General features: G+C 45.1%; 1 protein-coding gene across 1 annotated transcript; it reads left to right on the forward strand.

Annotated features, from left to right (window-relative positions):
• The first annotated feature begins 296 nt into the window (after positions 1-296).
• LOC139910080 (period circadian protein homolog 2-like) lies at positions 297-21,874 on the forward strand. The gene is made up of 22 exons (XM_071897285.2): positions 297-419; positions 3,975-4,522; positions 7,012-7,104; positions 7,883-8,037; positions 8,387-8,508; positions 8,647-8,848; positions 10,272-10,323; positions 10,641-10,783; positions 11,110-11,188; positions 11,356-11,462; positions 11,710-11,863; positions 12,029-12,137; positions 12,282-12,561; positions 12,688-12,844; positions 12,949-13,085; positions 13,425-13,631; positions 14,234-14,479; positions 14,814-15,967; positions 16,876-17,077; positions 17,204-17,441; positions 17,660-17,810; positions 18,601-21,874. The coding sequence occupies exons 2-22, from the start codon at positions 4,074-4,076 to the stop codon at positions 18,751-18,753; spliced, it is 4,590 nt and encodes a 1,529-aa protein (XP_071753386.1). The 5' UTR covers positions 297-419; positions 3,975-4,073; the 3' UTR covers positions 18,754-21,874.
• The last annotated feature ends 2,381 nt before the right edge of the window (positions 21,875-24,255 follow it).

A 24,255-nucleotide genomic window follows, 5' to 3' on the forward strand; every position in this document is an offset into this window, starting at 1 on the left:
ACGTTGTTTTGGACTCTGGTTACTACCCAGTCACCCTGCACGATACATACAACATGGGAATCCACGTGCAGGGGCTGACACTTTTATATAAAACGACGGACAGCGATTTGGACCAATGCGCTCCCGTCCTTGCAATACCGTCATGTTTCCCATGGAAACCCGTAGCTTCCAGCCAATGGGGAACAGCTGGGGGAGGAGTCTGAATTGAGGTCACGCATCGAGCTGGAGGATTCGCTAGTGGGCCACTGCTACAGAGAGCCGAGGAGGAACCGTTGACTACTGTGTCAATACGTCTGACTGCCGTCTCCCATTGAGCAACGCTGGACTCTCACAACTGAAAGATATTTATTATTATGCCACTGGGCGACTTTACTTGTACTTGACTCCGAGGAGATCCGAAAAGCCCGTTGACAGCACAGGTTTGTTTCTTCACCTTTTACTTTTAACAAGAATGAATAAACGAGCGCAAAAATAAATTGCATAACGAACTCTGATGCGCATGCGCGAAGCCGTCTGTTTGCTCTACTTACTGTATTTTTCTAACAAATAACACCGGTTCGACGTTATCTGGTCACTTCGAAATTGTAAAAATGTCTGCTCTTGTGGAATAACCCCCCCTCAACCAAGCAACTGTTGTTTTAGCGTGCGTTTTCAACGATATCGCCACTTTTACATAACTGTGTCAGTGTACCGTGCAGTGGATTGCAGGTCAACGTGTGTGTGTGGATTTTGAATAGCAGGTCAATGGGAGTTAGATGGGGGAAGGGATGTTTGCTCCCATTACAGAGTATTACTGTTGTATATCGGCGAATTTGACTTTTGACTTAGCTTGTTTCTGTATGACATGTCATATTCATTGAAATACACTCCTTGACATTTAAAATAAGCTTATAGTCTGTCAGTTTCAGTAAAACCCAGAGAAAGAAAGGACAGGCTACATTGCATTAACTGGTTCTTACAAGTATGACCTGGCTGCAACGTGTTTTTTTTTCAGTGTATTAGGCACATTTATGTCAAACTGTTGATGTGAAGTTGTTTAACCTGAGCTTTATTAGGTTTAGCCTGCAGTAGGCAAAGGGTCCACTTCTGTTTCAAGGTCTTTTCAGGGGCCTGCTGACCACAAACACACACACACACACACACACACACACACACACACACACACACACACACAAAGAGAGACAGACACACACACACACACACACACACATACATCTCTGTCACACTAACTTTCACCTGTGAATATTAGGTCAAGTTGATAAATGTCACATGACATTCCTTTTAAGTTCAAGATGATTTGGATGTTGATGTTAGGCCTAAGAGCACAGGCAGGTCTTTTGTGGTAGATTCTTTTGTTGCACAGTACAATGGGATCTCATGACGTTTTCAGGAAACTAATTGTAGCTTATTATATTCTATTCTCACGTTTGCTCATGTAATTTCTGTCTTAATTGTCATTGGAAGTAGGCTCTCCAGTTTCAGTTGGATACAAGTGAATCCATGTGGTTTTATGAAACAAGGCTGTCACTACTTTGTGCGGCACCCAATCCATGTGACTGGAGCAGCGTTGTATAATGCCTGAGATCTGTGCTAGTGTGTTGGGTGTATCAGCGCTCAGCTGAAACAGGGCTAAGCTGGAAGCTGACGGAAGGCTCAATTTCACATTTCACTGTGCTGTTGTGTTCTGAGGTTTACATGTCATGAGTTTAGAGGGTTTGTGCAAAAATTAAAAACAAGCTTAACACTTAAAATATCTTGTGCGCTTATCTGTTTCGTGATGTTTCTGCTGGAAAGGAAGTTCATATCTCAAGCTGCTCTTCAGTATTTTAGATAGCTGAAAATAGATGTGTAGTGTGTAAATGTTTTTGTAAGTGTTGAATGTCATCATGGTGCAATAGGACAATGAGGACCGGCCATGATATTTTTTGAACATGATATTTTTTGTGTTTCATAAGAAGTCTCATGGTGTTAACCTAGTATGGTATTTGTTGTTTTAAAGCATTTTATTGTTGACTGTACTGGTCTTAATAACCCAGTAAATGAGAGGCTTATTATTTTCTTAGACATTTAGTAAAAAGATCATAACTCCAGGAATGCTATTGTTAAGCTCCGGACACGGCAACATATGATAGAATATCTAAAATGTAGTTTGTAAGCAAAAGCCTAGTCCTAAATTATTAAAAATTGACCGGAGGGTTTACTGAAAACGGAGACTGCCAGTGTTTTTTTCCTTGGAGTTTTCGCCACTGTTGACATCATTCTAACCTGTGGTCACTCCTTGCTCTCTCCTGATTGGTTACTTGCAGCAGCCAATAGAAAGGCCCCTCTAAGCCTTTGGCTATTGCCTCTGCTAAACTCTTCAGTGGGTCATTTCCTCAGGTGGTAGTAGTTGTGTGGGTGGATAGAAAGTCTGCACAGTTTTTGGAGCTGTTTAAACATGATAAATCCCTAAACCTTGAGAAATTATGTAATTACTTATGTAAAGGATGAAGAATAGACAAGTTGCTGAATTTCCACTTTCCAAATAACCGCAACATGATCCCGGATACGAGCCTACACAAAGAAAGGAAATGATTTGGATTTGGTTTTAAATAGCCATTGCCAATATTCTCTAATAGGGCTTTAGCCGACATAAATAGCTCAAATGTTGACCGTTGGTCTGCTTTGGAGGCTGTGCTTGAGCAGGAGGAGGCAGCAGTGATGCTGGAAACTGTTGCTCTTGTGTTTTTACCAGGTTTTTTTTGAAGGATAAATAAGCTTTTTTTAACATTCCTGAATGTCTGGGAAGAGGGCCGAATGTAATTGCAGTATGCCACAGGCGAGTGAAATTCCACCTGCCTTGACAATGTGGATGTTTAAGTTGCCAAAGGTTGACTAAGGTTTACTGTGTTACGTCCGCCCCATCACTGAATATGGTATTATGATATAAGGTAGATTTTGTTTGGGGAAGTAGGCACATCTTCTTTTCTGCATTGCTTTTCAATGTGGTCAGCGTTACATAAGGCTACCGTTTCTTTAATTTAGGCCTAAGTGAACCCAGACGGTGCATCAGCACGTCTGCTGATCATCTGTTTGTGTGGGGTCTGTATCCTTTGCATTAATAATCAGAATATTGTTATGTTTGTGAGGGAGAGCCCTGTTCTCCCCAGGGATTGGTTGTTAATAACTGAAGACCTTCCTCCTACCTGTTTAATAGCTGATCTGTGAAATGCCACGTCATTGGCTGTGGAGAAGCTAACAACCTGAATAGTACTAACTACTGCTGTGTATTTAGTCTTCCATACTGTACACTGCCATGTCACTTTTTACATACAAATTAGTCCTAGTGGTGTGTGTGCAGGTGATCTGTGAAATGCCACGTCATTGGCTGTGGAGAAGCTAACAACCTGAATAGTACTAACTACTGCTGTGTATTTAGTCTTCCATACTGTACACTGCCATGTCACTTTTTACATACAAATTAGTCCTAGTGGTGTGTGTGCAGGTATGTATCTAACTGTGTGCCTTCAGAGAGTGTCAGTATCAGAGAGGATAGTAAAAGTGGGGCTGTTTTCATCTCTATAGGCTCACCTTCGTCTGAAAAGCTCTTTTGAAAAGCTCAGAACTGGATCACTCTGGTCTGGGCTGGGGCTTAGTCTAGCTGGAAAGGGCAGCGCAGGCCCAGTGTACTGTGGCAAACCTTTTGAAGGATCGATGGCAACAGCCGTGTGTGTGTGTACAAAAAACAAGTTGGCTTTACCTGTGTTGCTGTGCCCTTTTCTTTATATTGACTTTTGAAAACATTCTGCTTACATCTAAAGCTACATCTAAAGCAAATGACCACTTATGCATTTTTGATGGATGGAGTCTGTTTGACCCCCATAGCTTACTTCTAATATTAGGATTGCATTCCTGGACCTATTGATTTGTTTTCTACCCTACTGCTCTGTACTGCATATGAATACTTTCAACTGTGTTTTATTTTCCTCATTCAGACTTCCTCATCAACCCTTGTGTTGCATTGCCCAGCACGGCATGGCATTGCCATGTGGAAGATAGCCTAATTTCCTACCTTTTGCCCTGCGGTCCACCCCATGTCTGAAGACAGCAATCCAAAGTGCTACCTGTACTCTACTATGGACGGGTGCAACCGGGACCGGGAGAGGGTCGGTTTCCAGGTGGAGGAAGAGGAGGGCTCTCCCTGTGGCTCCATTAGTCAACTGCACCGCATGGCCAGCGGTTACAACGAGGGATGCGGCAGGCAGGACGGTGCCGAGCTAGAGCCTGAGCTAGGATTGGCCTCCGAGGGGAGCGACAGTAGCCACGAGCACCCGGCCTCGCTGGGCTCCCCCCACGATGATAGGAAGCGCCCACGCCCACAGCTACACGAGGATGTAGAGATGGGCGGCTCCAGTGGGAGCGGGACAGAATCTCATGGTAACGAGTCCCATGGCAATGAGTCCCACGGCAACGAATCTGTGGGCAGCTCCAGCGGTAATGGCAAGGATTCTGCCATCATGGAATCATCAGGGAGCAACAAGAGGTGAGAGCACATCCATCCCAGTGAATCGTGTTTAATTAAGTGTCTTCCCACCTCCACGGGGGAGAGGACCATCTAGGTCACGGAAGTAACGTTCATTAGATGTAATAGCATGGTCATTTTCTGTTGTGTGAGTCATTGTTGTAGTCCAGTAGGGACTGTCTCAGACTGAGAAAAGCTGTGGGCAGTATACTATGCTGCTTGGTGCTGTAGGCGTGGCCTCACTGAGGGATCACTAAAGGAAGACTCTCTGTATGCAGGGAAAGAGAAAATATGATGCATGGCCATCAATGAAGTGGGTTAATTGTCTGCAAATGATCCCTCTAAACAATGCTGTAGTTATTGTAAGATCAATTTTATAAATGAAAATACTTAGCTAACACTGTAATAGGTGCTGGAAGATGTCAATAGCATGAATTTGAATAAGGATTCAGGCATATCAGGCTTCTCTTAGTAATTTGTTCCTAACTAGGCGAGGCCTAGTCACTGTTGATTAACTGTACTCCAAATCCTTATCTCTGGCCAACTGGTGCACCTTTCCCAGATTTTATAGTTTATTGATGAATCTACTTTGCATGATGCAAGGTTTCCACTGACACCCCCCCCCCACATCTGTCAGACTATCCCAGAAAGTCATTTTCTACTGGGCCTGATGAAAACGCCACACCTGGGGAAGTCGGCTGTTGCGTAACCCGCACTCTGACTCATCTGTCAGTGCTTCCAGGACCTGTATCTGTGACAATGGTGATGCCGCTGTAGGCGTAACTTCATCAGCCAACATAAGATAAATTCTCTGGAGAGGGCAATTGATTATATGGGCATTCATATTCATGAGTTGGAATAATTAACATTGCGCAATTTCATTGGCAGGGTTTGAAAGCTAAATGACAGATTAATGATAAAGCATGAACTTAACTCTCATCCCATCTGCTGCTGCAATGCATATGTTAGTAATAAAGTGCCTTTTCAATGGACTTTTACATGTTACAGATGGCCTGGTTTATTTGAACTTTCACATTATGCATGAAGAACTTAACAGACGTTCCACCAGGGAACCAGTTTTTTTGAAGATTTCATTTTGCCGCACCACTTCAGACATTGCCGTAAAATGCTGATAGCCTAGATTGCTTTGTCAATGAGTGATGATAGTGTGCATGGGGATGGCTTGACAGAATGAGTTCAGGATGTTCGCACATGCCTGAGGAACTTGTGATTCAATGGGAAGCTGCCACCCATCTTGAGGGTCAAAATGAAGTCAACAGCCACTGGTCTTAGTTTGATGGCTGCAAAGCCTCTGTACTACCGGACTGTGGTGTAGTGGCTAAGATACCTGCTGGCTTAGTAATCTGAAGGCAGAGCACAGTTTGGTCCATTGGTCACCTTATTTACTCAATAACTGACTAGAGGATTGACACCAAAACCATTTCTGTGTCATCTGGTAGATAGTTCTGTCTGGTGTGCATGCTAACGCTTTAGCATACAGTATGTTAAGTAAATGTAGGTGATTAGCATTATCCAAAGCATGAAGATAAACTTCTTAGTAATCTAGAGTTGGTATTGGTTTTTCATTCTGTGTCCTGTCAATAAATTCTGAAAAGAAAATCTCAATCCTCATCATTAGAAAAGTCAATTACAAATCAACAGTGCAAAAAGCCTGGTAGGTTGATATGCGAGTCATTAAAATTAACTAACCATCCAGCCTTAGAGCTGCTACAACTTCTTATTTTCTCACTTTTAGGATAATGCTAATCACCCACAATTACTGAACATACTGCTAAAGCATTAGCATTGGAAAGAACCATCTACCGGAGACACAGAGATTAATTTGGTGCATCAACTTCAGTTCAGCCGACCAACTTCTCTGCCAATCTGACCAAAGGGCATCCTTTCACCCAATTTTGTAATGTAACACATTTCCTCATCATCAAATGGCATTGTGATAGTACTTGTTCCTGTGACCTTCACTGATATGGAGTATTTCAGCCTGGTATTGGGCTGATACCCATGTCTAGTCCACTGCTCCTGTAGTGTTAGGCTTCCTCTGATCAGCCTAATGCAATCTGTATAGAAACCCTAGAGCTGTTGTGCACTGTTCAGCCCAAGTGCCGAGTTTGTGTGTTATGCAGTAGGTAAGGTCTACTCATAAGTGAGTGTTGAGAGAAAATAGACTGTTTACATTTAGTGGTGCCCCATTTAGTGGTGTCCTGAGTTGCACTACTTTTCTACTTCTTTTCTCATTTCAAATCCAGGGAAGTTAATTCATTATCTTGCTTACTACTCTCCATGTTTGATTTGGGTTATCTGTAAAGGGGAAGCCATCGGTGTGTTTATGGTACTCTGGGTGCACCCAACATAAAAAGTCCTTGACTCACTTAGTGTGCTGTTGTGTCTCACCTTCTGTTTTGATATTCTAGCTGTTCTTTCATGGTGCTCTGTTTTTTTGGCCTTGTGTACACCGCGTTCAGTAACATCGTTGTTGTTTGTGGTTGCAGCTCGAACTCTCACAGCCCCTCGCCGCCAAGCAGCTCCAACGCCTTCAGTCTGATGAGCTCCGAGCAGGACAACCCTTCAACCAGTGGCTGCAGGTTTGCACCCCTCTTCTATTGCCTACACCTGAACCACAACTGTATGCATGAACTTCTCAGCCAGTGGGTACCAATCATCAGTGATGCAAGAGAACCAAAGGATTTACAGGCTTTGAGTTTAAACTAAATTAACTTTGACTGGTCTTAAAATGAAAGCCTAATAGTCGAAGAGAGAGGGTTTTTTTTTTTACTTAAGTTGGTTATTTTTCTTCACCAGACACTTGTCAGATTGTTTGGAAAAAATATCTACATTTGTCTTTCTGCTCTACTAAACTGGCTTGCAGGGTTTCCACTGGCCATGGAATTTCTGGAATATCATGTAGTTTTCAGAGGTGCATCCCAGACAGGGGAAGTTGATAAATTCTCTGGGGAAGTTAGGTAATATCAGGGAATTTTCCAATTGGGTCACTTTACAAGAACACACCAGAATTAATGTTACAACTTTCACACACTAGATGGTGTTTTGCAGCTGTTTTTCTACATTGTATGGCCACTCATCTCCATACCAAACCCAACTGGAGTGGAAACCAGACTTGTTAGGTCATGGAAGTGCTCTGATTTAATTATGGAAAATCAATGGAAAAAGTAATGGAATGTGTTCCTCTCTGAAATCACGGGGCACCGCTAACTGCAAGCTTACAGCGAGTTGTGGCCCTGTCAGCTAACAAATCATTTTTAGAGAAACCAGAGGGAAAATGTAGATGCTCCTCGGAGTGTGATAGCGTTGGCGAGAGCTTGTCATTGACACACGTGTATCTGTCTCATGCACCCCCTGCAGTAGCGAACAGTCGGCCAAAGCTAAGACACAGAAGGAGCTCTTCAAGACCCTCAAGGAGCTGAAGATGCACTTGCCGTCGGAAAAGAGGAGCAAGGGCAAGTCCAGCACTCTGAACACCCTCAAATATGCCCTGCGGTGTGTCAAACAGGTGAAAGGTAAGACCCGCTTCCCTTGGCACTTTTTCATGCACATACTCATACATCATCATCATCATCATCATCATCATCATCATCATCATCATCATTATCAACATGCATCATTTCATTGAAGAGTATTAAAATGACATCTTTCTTTGAAAATTTAAGTTCAGTTCAAATTCTCATTTTGATCTAGTGCAAAAAGCATTGGTGCTGAACTGTGATTCATCATTCGTTGAGATGTCAATGACAAATTAAATCTGTCATGGTTATTAGATAAAGTATGTTGCTTAGAATAGCATGTTTCTCACTGACCTCGTGTGTGAGATCACATGAGTATTTATATATGTATCTCTTGGCTCGGCAGCCAATGAGGAGTACTACCAGATGCTGATGATAAATGACAGCCAGCCACCAGGTCTTGACGTGTCATCCTACACCATCGAGGAAATCAACAGCATCACCTCCGAATACACCCTCAAAAACACTGTAAGTACGTCACATCACTAGGGAGGTACTACTGCTTCTGTGTAGTCCCATGGCACATTTGTGGTTGTATTTTTGCTTGTATGGGATACTGCTCATTAAAAAGCGGACATGATTGATGTTGTTTTCCTTGTCCAACAGGATATATTTGCTGTGGCCGTCTCGCTCAACACGGGGAAGATTGTCTACATCTCGGACCAGGCGGCGTCCATCTTGAACTGCAAGCGGGAAGTGTTTAACAATGCCAAGTTTGTGGAGTTCCTGACGCCTCAAGACGTCAGCGTGTTCTACAGCTTCACCACGCCCTACCGCCTGCCATCATGGAGCATGTGCACAGGAGCAGGTACCAGCCGCTCACCAGCACTCCAGCCATATCTGAAAGCTTTTTTTTTTGCAATGCCATATAAACTGAAATGTGTGATCAGGCAGAGTCGTCACAGTTTTCAGTATAGATTTCAAAAATGAAATTCCTATTGAAATAAATCGAGACTGTTAAACGAAGACCTCGTCTATCTAGGCCAACATGTGATTGGTTTTATGGGTGCAGATGTCACATGTCAGTCACCCATTCCCCATGTTGCCCAGTCAGGGCACGTGGAAAGCCCACACATATCATGAACCACACCACCTGCAATTACACAAGCATCTATTTCCTTCACACGAACCCCCACACACATGCACAAACACACTTAGCGCAGACTTCATTAACATGCTCAATCACACAGAAATGAATGCACACCTACTCACACACACCTGCCACATATTGCTGTTATTGCACTACATATTTTTCCCCCTAATTTGCCCTCAATTTGCGGCACTGAACACGCACTCGACAACAGAACACACACACATAAATGCACATTAACTGCACCAAGCTAGTTATTTCCTATTGAATCAGTGGCACCAATAGCAATTTTGAAGTGAGGAGTCATTACTGGCCTCTAATATTAGGTCTACAATTGATGTGACCTGAAGTTATCTTGAGTGAAATTAAAAAGCCATTATTTTCATTTAATTAAAAGCTTAAAATGAATATGACTCATCTGTAGCATTTCAAGCAAGGGTTTCAGATGCCACTTAAGCATGATGTAAACCTAAAAAAAGTATCAACTAATTTGAGTCCCCTTCTGAGTCAGAGCTGAGAAGAACTGCACCGCGCGCAAGTGTGTTCATGTACAAGACCCGAAACTCATCCCTCGCCTCACTTTAACTAGCCATGTTTGTGGGCTGTAAATTAACATAAAATGTTCCCTTTTCTGTCCAATTTTAGATTAGCCCTCCATTTCCCATTCTTTGTGATCCTTTAAGCACTCATTGTCCTCGGTTTTGCTCGCCAGCCTGTCCTCAACACTGTTAGACACTTCTATTTTCCTCTATAATATAATGTTGGCTCTCTGAACAGACACAAGACAGCCTAGCTCTCCAGTATCTCCTTGATACGAAGCAGCCTAGTAAATGCAAGTAAAATGAATAGTTAAAAGAATGTTCAGACTAGAATTTGTTACTTAGGTTAATCAGTGCTGGCGAGAAAGCATGAGAAAATATCAAATAGGTACATAGAATATGTCTTCTTGCTGTAACGTTTCCCATGGTGCCACGGGGGTGAAAAATCTTCCCAGTTCCGGTCACCAATGTGTTGAATATAGATGACTAGCAGACGGGGCTTTTGGAAATAGTCTGTTGAATCCATTAGGTGATATATTCATCCTGTTCTCTCTTCTTTTTTTTTCCTCCACCCTCTCCCCTCTTCCCCATCTCTTATTCAGAGTCCTCTCCCACGGAGTGCATGCAGGAGAAGTCCTTCTTTTGCCGCATCAGGTGAGTGACAGCAGTCAGACGGCTTCTCTGATCCATAGTTTCCTGCTCAAATAAGCGCTGAGTCAGCAAAGGGTCAGACAGGGAGAGAGAAATGAGAGGAGGGAGGAAGTCAGCAGCTGTGAGCTTTTGACCTCTATCTGCATCTACTGGTCAGATGGAGTATTACAACTGCAGCTTCCATTTAGAAAAATGTGCTTAGTACAGTGGTTACAGTTTTTTATTTGCTCTTCGTTCTGTGATTTGTGTTCTAAACTAAATGTACAACCTACTAACCTAAGTAACCGTGCTGTTTGTGTGTGTGTGTGTGTGTGGTGTAGTGGAGGTAAGGAGCGTGACGGGAATCTCCAGTACTATCCTTTCCGTATGACTCCCTACCTGATGAAGGTCCAGGATGCTGAGCTGGCTGAGGAACAGTTCTGCTGCCTTCTGCTGGCTGAGAGGGTGCACTCTGGATATGAAGGTGAGATCTGTGACCACACACACACACACACATACATATTCTTTCTTAAAGTAATAAAGTGTGACATTTTCATGTTATATAAATCAGTTCAATCAGCCACAAACAACCCAGAAATAATGTGAGGAATGGTTTAGCGCTTTACATTTTTAATTGCCAAGTAATGAAGTTAGACTATGATGTGTTCATGTCATAACTGCAGTATTTGCACAGTCACATTTAGATCAGAATATTGGTGTACATGTAAAAACGGTCACTCAGTCTTTCACACACATGCACACTGGCATACATTCAAACAATGTTAACATTATTTTCTTCTCTCTCCACAGCGCCCAGGATCCCCTCTGACAAGCGTATCTTCACCACCACACACACACCTAACTGTGTTTTCCAGGATGTGGATGAGAGGTGAGTGGGCCAAGCTCCTCTACAATCATACCGAATTTTAGAATGAGAGCAGGAGCATCTTGAACATCTCAAAAGATGTTAGCACAGTGACCGCACTCCGGTGGCAGTGAAGTCCATAGAACGGCTGTATGCTAATGTGTGTGTAACATGTTGTTGTTTCTCCATAGGGCTGTTCCTCTGTTGGGCTACCTCCCCCAGGATCTGATCGGGACCCCCTTGTTGCTCAACCTGCACCCAAGTGACCGACCCTTCATGCTGGCCATACATCGCAAGAGTAAGACCCTCTTTCATTCACTCGATCTTGTCAGTGGATTGGCTGGAAACTAACTTTTTCATCCCCTGACCACAGTCACTACTGGAGTCCAAAATTCAGCTGTTTTTCAACTCTCATTTTGGGATAAAACTCTTCAATTGCAGTTCATTGCACTGAAAATTGCATCGAATTTTTTTTTTCAACGGAACAAACAAAAAAAAAATGCTATATATTGCTAAACAATTGTTAAACCTCTTTCTGCCAACAGTTCTGCAGTACGCCGGCCAGCCATTTGACCACTCGTCAATCCGTTTCTGCGCGAAGAATGGCGAGTACATCACCATCGACACCAGCTGGTCCAGCTTTGTCAACCCCTGGAGCCGCAAGGTCTCCTTCGTCATCGGCAGGCACAAAGTCCGCATGTGAGTATATTTACACACACACACACACACATACACACACACAAGTCTGGAGTAGTAATGACAGCTATATTCTGAGGAATGTCAGATGAGTGTCACTTCAGATGACAATGGCAAGTGTGTGTGTTTATGTGTGTGTGTGTGTGTGTCTGTGTGTGTTTGTTTCAGGGGTCCTGTGAATGAAGATGTTTTTGCGGCCCCAGCTTTCCATGGCGGGAAGATCATGGATTCAGACATCCAGGAAATCAGTGAGCAGATCCACAGGCTGCTACTGCAGGTATGTACATGCAAACACACACACACACACACACACACACACACATACTCCCCCACACAGAGTGAATCCACAGAAAACCTTGACACACATAGACACTTTCATGCACATACCCATCAGTTTCTATAACAACTGGTCTGTCACTAGCCGGTCCACAACATGGGCTCCAGCGGTTACGGCAGCCATGGCAGCAACGGTTCCCATGAGCAGCTGGTGAGCGTCGGCTCGTCCAGCGAGAGCAACGGGAACGCCGCCGTCACCGGGAACGCAGCGGAGGAGACGGGCAAGGCCAAGCCCCCCAGGACGTTCCAGGAGATCTGCAAGGGAGTCCACATGCTGAAGAACCAGGACTCCCAGGTCTACCTGCGCTCCCCTTTGTCCTCACCCTCTCCATCCAAACCGGAGCAAAAGAAGAGCGTCACTGACAGTGAGTTCACATTAGCATATTCTAACATGTTGCCGTTTGGTGGATGCTTGTATTCAAAGTGCCTCACAGGACCATGAGTGTGTGGGTGTGTATTCTGACTTTATCTCATCTGTCTCTCTCCTGCAGCAGTAGCAGCCCTGAAGAGTGCAGTGGTGCGTCTGAAGGACTTGGCGCCCCCTCTGCAGGCCAAAGACAGTACTGCAGCTAGCATGGAGGACCTGACCTGTAAAGACCAGACTGTCTACTCTTACCAGCAGATCAGCTGCCTCGACAGTGTCATCAGGTAAGTGTGTGTGTGTGTGTGTGTGTGTGTGTGTGTATGTGTGTGTTAAATTGATGACATGAGCATGTATGATGTTTCTGACTCTACTCCTTTTTCTCTCCCAGGTACTTGGAGAGTTGTAACGTCCCCATCACGGTGAAGAGGAAGTACCAGTTCTCCTCTAACACCACCTCCTCCAACTCAGATGAGGACAAGAAAGGCTCAGAGAACGGCATGCAAGGGCCTCAGGATACAAACACAGGTATGTATCCACACACACACACACACACACACACACACACTCACACACACACACACACACACACACACACACACACACACACACACAGTCTGTCTAAGATATTTGCTCCACTGATATTGAGTTGCACCCACTTTTACATAATTCATGCTTCAGTTGCTCTCCATGCTGGGTGACCCCAGGGGGAATCGAACTCCTTGATTTCACTTGGAATCACCTGCTCATTTCATGGGTGTTGCTAATGTTTTGTACAGTGAGTGTATGTGTCTGATAGGGATGAGTCAGGAATGAGCTGTTGCTTCATGGGTTGAGCTAACGGAGAACCCCTCTGTCCTCATTTAGACTCTTTGATGCTAGACACCCAGCCAGGCCTGTCAAACATGAAAGCCCCTAAGAAGCCTCCGTCTGGGGCCGCCGCCGTGGTGGGAGGCCCCCTGGCACCGCTCACCTTGCCCAGCAAGGCTGAGAGCGTGGTGTCCATCACCTCACAGTGCAGTTACAGCAGCACCATAGTCCATGTAGGAGACAAGAAGCCTCAGCCAGAGTCTGGTGAGTTTCCGTGTCTGTTCTCACATAGAAATGACTGAACACAGAAAAGTACGTGGCATGACATAAACTATGTTTCTGTTCAACTGTCAAGCAAGTTTTTTTGAACTTTTGAAATATGTAACGCGGGTTTGGTGCATTTCCATCAGCTGAGTTGAAGCAAATTAAAAACTGAAAACATGTCCACGAAAAAATTGGTCTTTATGCTACATTATTTTTTATATGACAAAAGCATTTCCATCTCTATGAATCGCATAATTTCTGTACTGACAAAAAATAGCCTCAAGCATGTGTAAAAAATCATGATAAATCTTCATATTGATTAACTTTTAGTGATATTTGCCATTTCTATTCAGCCTTCTAATTTTGATACATCACAATTCACATAAAAATATGGAAACCTAGCTATAAACATATTAGTTTTTCTCAGTTATTTGGCTGTACTCGACCATGCCTATTCATTATTATTGCTGGTACATACGTGTGCGTGTGTTCATTGATAAACACACTCAAAGTCATGATAACTGATGTGGACAATATAGCTTGCTCCCTCATGGGCTGTATTTTGATTGGTTGTTTCTGTTTGACTAATGTCTAATCTACAGAGATTATTGAGGATGTGGCAGAGAGCCCGGCACCCCCGGCGCTGCCAATCAGTGTGGTGTCTCCGCCCAGCCAGGAGAAGGAGGCCTATAAGAGGCTGGGCCTTACCAAGCAGGTGCTGGCTGCACACACCCAGAAGGAGGAGCAAGCCTTCCTCACCCGCTGCCGGGAGCTCCGCAACGCCCGGACCTTCCAGAAGGACTGTTCCACGTATCTGCACAAGCAGAGAGGTCCAGCCAATGCTGAAGGTACAAGGCTTTAAGAGTTACCACCAAGGTCCAAGATTAACAGCCGCCAAGCTCTTTTGTCTTTATTGAATGTTTCACACAATACCTGATTCTATACACAAAATAGCATTGAAAACAGGTACGGTGACATACTTCTATAAAAAATGTATATTCATGTTGGTAAAAATGATTCTAGGCAGGTAAATACTTCCAGTTTACCAGCCCTTGGCAAGTGAACCAAAACACTAAATTTGAACGCTGGTTATCACGCACACATACAATCAGCTGTAAGCGTTTCGGTCAACTCCTTAATACTCAAAACAACCTTCTGACTTGTTGTGTCGTCTCTCCTCAGATGCATCTAGACTCCGAAGTGCATCCAAACCGGGTGCCGCCCGTCCTGAGCCCACCGCCAAGAAGGGCAGCCGTAATAGGAAGTCCAAGAAGCCCCGCATGAAGCGCCCCGAGTCGTCAGACAGCGCCGTGTCCAACCGCAAACCCCGCCCTCCGCTCCAGGGCCTCAACCAAACCTCCTGGTCCCCGTCGGAAGCCTCCCAATCGGCTTTCAATGTCTCCTACCCGGCCATGGTGCCGGCCTACCCGCTCTCCGTCTACCCCACTGCCCCCACTGCCCCAGCCCAGGCCCCCCGCCCCGACCCCTCCCTCTCCGCGGGCTATGGGGAGGGTCAGAGCAGCCAAGCCCCGCCTGCTGCCGCTCCGTACGCCGCCCCTATTGTTACACCCGTGGTGGCTTTGGTGCTGCCCAATTACCTCTTCCCCCAAATAGGCCAGTTAGGCCAAATGCCCCAGATGGGGGCCGCTCCCAGACCAACTTTCTTCCCTGAGCAGACCCAGACACAACCCGCCTACGCCGCCCAGCAGCCCTTCCAAGCCGCACAGCCGGCCTACTCCATCCAAACACAACCACCCTACACCGGCCAACAGCCCTTCTCCACCCAGCCTGCCTTTACTCCCCAGCAGCCATTCCAAGCCCCCCAGACGGCCTACACTACCCAGCAGTCCTTCCAGACGCAGCCTGCCTACACTACCCAGCAGCCTTTCCAAGCCCCCCAGACCGCCTACACTACCCAGCAGCCTTTCCAAACCCCCCAGACCGCCTACGCTACCCAGCAGCCCTTCACGGCCCAGCCTTCTTTCCCAGTCCAGACTCAGTTCGTGGCCCAAGCCCCCTATGCGGCCCAGCCCTTCCCCTACAGCCTGGCCCACGAGTCGTCCAAAGCTCCGGCCATGGAACCCCGAGAGGGGGGCGCGTCTCGCTCCTCCACCCCGGCCTCCGGGGGACAGGAGCCCGCCACATCGCCGCCGCTGTTTGAGTCGCGGTGCAGCTCGCCCCTGCAACTCAACCTGCTGAGCATGGAGGAGGGGCAGCGCTCCCTGGAGCGACAAGACAGCACAGCGCCCCCAGCTGGAGCCCAGGGCAGCTGCACAGCAGGAGCAGCAGCAGGGGAGAAGAGTGGAGCGACTGGCAAGACTGAAAACCACCACCAGGTGAGAGACACGATTGACTTCAGTGAAATGTCATTTAACATTTTCCTTCACTCAACACATTCAAGCTGAACAGTTACTACACTGGCCTCAATCGATGGACGGTTCACTTTGCGTCATCTCTAGAACACTGCATCTCAGTTATCACATAACTACAAGTTGATCGAAGAGTTTCATTTTCATATATTAAAGGATAAGGCTGGTGTTTTTTAATGCATTGCTTACCGTCAACAAATCCTATGAAAATAACAAAATCAGAAATGATTTTGTTTTGCCAACAAGTCTCGTCCATGTAGCCGGTGCCCAATGCAGCCTCATGTCCCAGCAGCCATAGAACTCCATTGTATTAAAAAAACGATTAAAAACACATCAAAGAGCCATGCCGTTGATTTCATCATCACGATGCACCGGGCCGGACGACTTTTTCCTCAAACAACTTAATAAGCCGGCTGTAAACACTTTGCGATCTCAGGAAAGTAGTTCCGTAGCACCGAAAATAGTCCCCGGCGTAATGAAGAATTTGTTCCCATTTGAATTTGATTTGGTAATAACTACAACAGCTTGACTTTTCATGGTAACAGTTAGCGATTTTTAAAATTGAAACTATGTCTTTGTGAGCTGTATTTCAAGGTTTTTAGCTTACAATTGGAGCCAATTACTTCCAGGTTGGCGGCTAAAAACGATACGTGGGAAGTCAGAAAGTAACGGGAGTAGAGCAAACGCATTGTTGATTTTGTTATTTTCATAGGATTTGTTGACGGTAAGCAATGCATTAAAAAACACCAGCCTTATCCTTTAAGTTTGCTCAGCTGGCAACACTTTGTACATACCAGTGCTCCCCACTAAGCCCATCACAGTAGGCCAGCGAAGTGTTTGGCTCTATCTCTGATGGTTGGCGCCTTGCATTGCAGATGGAGTCTCCAGGGGACGGAGCACACAGCGACGGCAACTCCTCGTCCAGCGACCTGCTGGACATCCTGCTGCAGGAGGACTCCCACTCCGGCACCGGCTCGGCCACCTCCGGCTCCATGGGCTCCGGCTCCCGTTCCGGCTCCGGCTCGGGATCCAACGGCTGCGGCACGTCGGCTAGCGGAGCCTCCGGCAGCAGAACAGGTCAGTGGAGAAACATCCAGGCTTAGACCGAATGTTTGAATGTTTTTAAGTTTTATTACGATGCCATTATAAGAGAGAGCAACTTGACCTTTGACCATTTCCCCCTCCCTCTAAAATCGCCTACAGGGAGCAGCAACACCAGCAAGTACTTTGGCAGCATTGACTCCCTGGAACACGACACCAAGGCCAACGCCAAAACCGTGACTCGGGCCAAAGGAGGCTCTGAGGCCGGCCAGTCGCAGGGCCAGGGCTCGGCTCAGGGGGAGGGAGAACATTTCATCAAGTACGTCCTCCAGGAACCGCTCTGGCTGCTGATGGCCAACGCTGACGACAAGGTCATGATGACCTATCAGATGCCGTCCAGGTGAGTGACCGACAGTAAGGAAGTAGTATATCAGGAAGAAAAGCAGAATCTGCACACTGTCAGGAAGAGGCTTACGATGCAAAATAGTGTGCGGATTCCATTCCTCTTCCTGATATATAGCTTCTTATTTTTGGAATTTCCGCAGCTGTAGTAGATCATTATATGGATTTGTTGAGTGCTGCTGATAAACTGTGATTGGCCCATCTCCTGACCTGCAGGGACATACAGAAGGTCCTTCGGGAGGACAAGGAGAGGCTGAGGCAGATGCAGAAGAGCCAGCCTCGCTTCTCGTCAGATCAGCGCCGAGAGCTGGTGGAGGAGCACCCCTGGATGAGGAGGGGAGGCCTGCCTTCTGCTATCAATGTTAAGGTGAGGATCATACACACACACACACACACACACACCTCACAGATCAGGGTTTGCAGCAGTGGTGGTTGGGGATCTTTTAGGTTTCCGTTCCGTTTTGAAGCGCTGTTCGCTTGTTTATTCAAAGTTTATTAATATTGAACGTGTCGCGTGTCCAATCCGACACTGCACATCCTTGGGTCCTCAGCAATACACCCGCCAAGTGTGAAGTAGATCGGACGAACGGTTCTCGAGATATGCGAAGGACACACATACAGACAGAGATTCCCTGCTTTATAGTATGATTATTCTCAGTTTCAGTGGAGATTTCCCATGATGGTCTGAATGCTGTTTCAGAGGCTTTTCCACCCTGACAAGAATAGATTTCTTGGGGAAACACTGAATTCTTGTATTTTTTGAATTTTTTGGCATGAAAATGGTTGAATTTAAAGATATTTGAAAGCTGTTTCAATACAAAAATATTGCTGCCGGCCTTCAGAAAATCCCATATTGGTTGAACCCATCTAAAAACGTGGGTTTTGAGGCCAAAGTAGCAGGAAGAGTGCTTGACTGCACTATCAATAGCACTCCATTACGTATGGATACTTTGCGATACAGCAGTCAGGGTTGATAATTAAAGTTTAAAATGTCAAATATTGTCATTTGAAAACAAGTGAAAGTCTATTTTCTGCTTAGGTGCATTTTCTACGCCAACAGTTACACAGCACACTTGCATTTTTGTGTGTGTACGAATATTGTTTCCTCTCCAATCTTCTGCATACACCATAATTACCATGTGTGTGTTTGTCTTCAGGAGTGTGTATACTGCGAGGACGCTGCAGCCCCCGTCGAGGAGGACCTGCCCAACATGGAAATGACCGACCTGGGAGAAGAAGCGAGCAAAGAGGACCAGAACCCCCGGAGCCAATCAGAAGAGCCCCAGCCTCAGCCCGACTCTGGCTCTTGAACACACAGCGGCCAGCAGAGGGACACACTTGACCAAGCATGGACCCTCGTGTTGCAGATCAGACGCTCACACACACCTACACACAGACACACATTGTGGGTGTGAGACTGAACATACTCGCACCCACACCCACACACACTTGAAAAGATTTGCTCAAGCAGAACTCTTTGTTGCCATTGTGATGGTCATGAGGCTGTGTGTTGCAGTACGTGTCTGGTGGTGTGTTTTAGTGTGTGTTGGGTGGAGGAGAGGACTGCCGAATTGCAGTTCTGAACCCGCCCACCCAGGGGGCAGTAGAGCTGTACCCGCATGCTGCTCCCTGCTCACCACACACACACACACACACAATCTCTGAAACAATCTGAGCCCAGCATGTGTGGCTGGTGACCTTTGGCCTCCAAGAGAACTTTTTTTTAATTTCCCATCCTTCTGTTTGACAAAGAGGAAAAAGTCAACCCAAGTACTCAATAGGCATCGTCTAAATATATTTGATAAAAAAAAAAATGCTTTAAATGTTTCAAAAAATGAATTTTATCAACAAGCAAGTCGCAAAGCTGACGCAAATGCTCTGCTCGTGTGTCTTTTGGTGCCAAGTCAAATGATATTGTGGTGTCATTGAAGTCCTTCAAATCCCAGCATTCCCTTTGCTTTCCCATCAGAAACTATGTAGAATAGATGTGGTGCTCATTGGATAACGTAGGCTGGGTCAAAGGGCAGAGACTCCCACTTTTGTATCATAGATGAGTTTTTACATCACGTCCCAAGACCCAGTCTCTTCGGAAATCGCTGATATATATTTATAGGCACACAGCAGTGGTAGTATCTGATTCAACAACCAACAAAATTACCAGATTTATAGGCTCGATTTTCTTTTTTTACAACAATGACAATCGAATACACACTGTAGGCCATCCACTTATCTCAAACCCTTATTTATTTTCTACCAGATAATATATCTCTAGATAGATTTTCTAAGCCAAAGCTAAATGCATTCAGCTAGATGAAATAGCAGTTGAAATAAAGTAGCTCCCGGTTCATGTTGAGACGGTAGGCTACTCAGATTTCCACTCGAGGAAATTTGAACTCGCTGATTATTACGTTTAAAAACCGGAGCTTGCCTGTCCCATTCGCAGTACGACCTCAAAACGGTGTAGTCCCTCCGGAGACCTGAAAGCAGCACTGGTGCTAAAAACAAAATGGGCATCGTCATGGATTAAGAAGCTGCTGAAATCCTTTAAGATCGCAAGGCAAGAGGCTGCAGGTTCTCAGAAGGAAAGCTGTTTTCAGAAATCCTCCTCAGTGATGCGCTCTGCCATCAACTGGCATATTGGAGAACGTTTTTCATTATATTCAAACTGACTAGGTCCTTAGGTTTATCATTTCATTTTCATTCCAAATCTATATTTTTTAAAGTGCTAAAAAGCGAAATAATTTACAAAAAGCTGTATGCACACATGCAAATATCGTAACCACAATATTCAGTAAAAGTATCCCTATATGATTTTTGTTTTTGTCAGTATCTTGCAACTCTACTTTAAAATGTCCATACCAGTGCTATATTATGGATTTCTGCATAGTGCAAAATACATCAAATGTCTACTTGCCCCCTTTTTTCAAACAAATTTGCTTGGCTGTAGGCTAATTTTCTCATGTTTAGGTACATTTCTGAAAGGCTGTTCCAATTCTGATTTTAAAAACAAGAGAAGCTCTCACTGCCTGAACTATTTGTGAACCCTGTGATAAGTTTGTTGCAGTAGTGGCGTGTTTCAGGTGCCACCGAAAGGACTCAGAAAGCTCAAAATTGTCAGAAGTCTCTGTGGGCGGGTGTTCAGCAGTGTGGGTCCTTGACAAGAATCATTTTTGTAACTGAGTACTGTGAAAGCTATTGGTCAAGAGAGGTTTTACACTGTGTTCTCGACAGGAGAATTCAATACTGAGCATCAAATCAGCACTGAGAAGTACTGTGGGAATACTGCATTACGACTGCAGAAGATATGGGGACCGTGTTGCCTCAGTCACCTACTGAACGCTGGTCAAATACAAACCTGGGTTACATAAGAAATGGTGATAAACATTGTAACCTGGCAACTATGTCGCGTAGCATGAGAGTAAGCTGGGATCCAAGTCGGGTCCATATACATGTGTTATACAGTGTGACAGCTGGGAACAGTGCTGGTGCCGGAGCAGAGACTGTGTCGGGGAGGCAAAGGTTGTGAATGTACAGGAACACAGTCTGGACCAAGAGCATCTCACTGGCGTGGTTTGTTTTCATGATTTCAATTTTCTATTTTTCGCATTTCACTTTGTCAGAACTAGTTTGTTTTTATTTTTCATTGTTTTATTTTTCTATTCTTCTCTTCTGTATGTGTGTTTTTGTCTCGTTTGTTGAAGAAAGGCGAGAGCTTTTTTGAGCGTCATTGGGGACCTACCTCTGATAAAAACCCAGGTCGTGTTACTGTAAGCAGTGAATAACCAACAGTGGATGTGTATGTATGTATGTGGGCAAAGCGCAATGGATGAAGATACTTAAGTAATTCCAAGGAGTGTTCAGAGTCTCTGAGGGGTTTCTGCCTTGGACTCAAAGGGGTGCGGGGGACTCCGTCTGTCTGCTATCCGTCTCTATGAGTGAATGGACAGAGAGGACAGGCTCTCGTCGCCACTAAATAGCAACTGCAATCTATTTTTCGTCTTTTGTCTCATTTTTGTGCAAAATATATTGCGGCGGCTTCCTCCGGCTCACCTGTGTGCAACACATTACGAATGCATGAATGTTGATTCTTCATTTCTAACTGGTATTAGGACATCAGCTGTTATGGATGCCGAAAGCTCAAGACTGAAGTTGCACTTGTATTTTTTTTAGCCTTGCCGTCTTTATAAGGCCTCGCAAAGAGGGAAGCCATTTTAAATGAATTACACACAGGTGGGCTGCTGGAAGCGTCCTGTTCTGTAAATGCATCCACACGGTACCAGCACCTTATGTTGTGTATGGTCATGTATATTTGTCTCATTGCCACTATATGAGCCTGTGGTATATTAAACTAGCACAGTTTTGTGCATTTTTGTAGGTGAGAACATGTGTTGTTTGAGACGTTAAACTGATGATGTTGTAATAAAACTTTAAAAAAAAAACTAAAAAAACTTGTCCATGTGACTTTGTTGTTTATGTGTGGTGTGACATCAGGGGATCCAGCTCAACTTCAAGAATGCAGATCAATACTTCTCACATGACTTATTTTCTCATGAGAAAGTAGCTAAGTTAAACTGCTGACAAAGTGGATTATGTCTTGGCTATATGAGCATTCTGCTGCTGTCCCATCGGCACTGATTGTTCTTTCACAGTCAAAGCCAGTTGAGGAGCACCCAAGGATGGCGGGGATCCCCTGGGGATCTGTTTCAGCGCCATATGCTCCCCTGCACCGTTGAGTCGCTCTCACGCCAACTGCTGCATCTCACTGACCTCTAACCTCAGAATTCATATGCACACTCAAACCCACAGCTGATGCGTTGGGATGCAAAAACTCTCCCCCCCCCCCCTTTTTTTTTTCTTTCGGCGCAGCTAAAACAAAATGTGGTAATGTGGTCAGCCTGTCATCTGTCGTTTTCAGTTAGGTGACATGCATGGGTGTGATGGGAGAAATGCTCTAGCTGAACAAAAAGCATATCTTAAAGTCTTTAGTCTTGTTCAGTATAATGTGTTAGTCCATCTAGATAGAGAAACGAGAGGTGAAGTGACTGTTATCAAGTTTGGCTGATGGGCCTTAAGTCAAGGTCTATAACCCCCCCACCCCCCACCCCCCCCCCCCCCCCGTCACACACACACACACACACACACACACACACAAACATACATACACATCCCAGCTTGCATCTGGCTGGGTTGCCTTGGCCAGCATAAATATTGAATAAAACATCCAGAATATAATAACTATTCACTAAACCACTAAGTCCCTGCACCTATAGCCTATCATTTGCCACCAAAACTTCCAAAACCACTTAAATTGACTAATTTTCTCAGGCCAAGTAGAGAAATGACTGATGACTGACAAGATATTAGTTGGTCAGTGTGATTAATTATTAGAGTAAGTCACCAAACTATCAGCTTAGAGGGAACATTGGTCCCTAACGCTCCACTGATGTGTGTGGGTTTTTTTTAGACATGGCTTCCAAGTAAATTTCTGACCATTTTTGCTTGATCTTTGCTCTCCAATATAATGATAAAAACTACAAGATCAGAATTGGACTCAGTCATGGCCAATGCCACACCTTGAAACCCCCATTTGACGCCCATGTTAACATCCTCTAATTTGTTTTCGGGTGTCATGATGATAAAGTGTTGGTCAGAAGTTATGAGGGCCTGCAGCAGACAGCCTGTGTGTGTGTGTGTGTGTGTGTGTGTGTGTGTGTGTGTGTGTGTGTGTGTTGCTGCTTGTCCCGGTCTGTCTCTTTGAAGACACTGGGGCTGTTGGTGGTATCCTTCCTCACTGTCTTTTCAGCTCTCCGGGCTTTGACGCTCCTCTGTCAAATGGTCGCCCGCCGACCGACAGCTTTGATCACCGCGTCTCGTCCGCTCCCATTTCAATGTGTGTCTCCTCCGACATTCGCACCCAAATCCAGGTTGAGACCCATGTGTGAACAGCGACACCCCCCCCCCCCACCCCCACTCCGTCCGTCCCCTCTCGTCTTGTTAACTATTCCTTCAAGACGGGTGACAACAGTCTGTGAACAACGCGGTTTTTAACCAAGAAATGAAGATCCAGCATGTTCAAGTGAGAAGTGATATTTGCTAGGAGACCCTATTCAGGCCTTATTAGACATTTTGGCCCCAGTCCAGACTGTCACAGCGCCAACATGCAGCCTGAGTTTTGTGTTCAGTCATTTTGTGTTCAGTTGAATATTGGCAAGATGCGGCACTAAATTAGTTCACATTTAATATTGTAGTTTTCATCATTGTAATGGAGAGCAAAGATCAACCAGAAATCTAAGAGAAAAACACATCAGGGAGCATTCAGGACCAATGTCCCCAAGCTGTGATAGTCTGGTGACCAGTAGGCTATGTCTAATAATGGATCATATTGACCAAATAGCCTAATCATATCTTGACAGTCATCTATCAGTGATCCACTTCATCCACAGAAATTTAGTCCATATAAGCGGTTTTGGGAATTTAGGCGATAAATGGCGCTATATCTTAGTGGTTCGGCGAGTTGACGCCGCTGGTTACTTTTGTGGTCAGATTGAAGTTGAATTACCCAATAACAATATCCAACCTCCATCCCTACATTCGTTTTTCTTATAATTAATCATTGCCCTGTCACACACTAAGCTACCTCATCAGAAACGGCAGAAAAGTTGACTTTCTCCGAGTGGAAGCTATGACAGTAACATTGGACATCAGCGCCAGTGGTGTAGTGGTGCCTGGAGAAGTGGGTATACTCTTAATTTATGCCCCAATTTTTTTTTTTAAAGCGGCCCGTCCAGCAAAGGATAAACGCCCTGTGTTAT

Source organism: Centroberyx gerrardi, chromosome 6 (genome assembly GCF_048128805.1).
Source record: "Centroberyx gerrardi isolate f3 chromosome 6, fCenGer3.hap1.cur.20231027, whole genome shotgun sequence".
NCBI lineage: Eukaryota > Metazoa > Chordata > Actinopteri > Beryciformes > Berycidae > Centroberyx > Centroberyx gerrardi.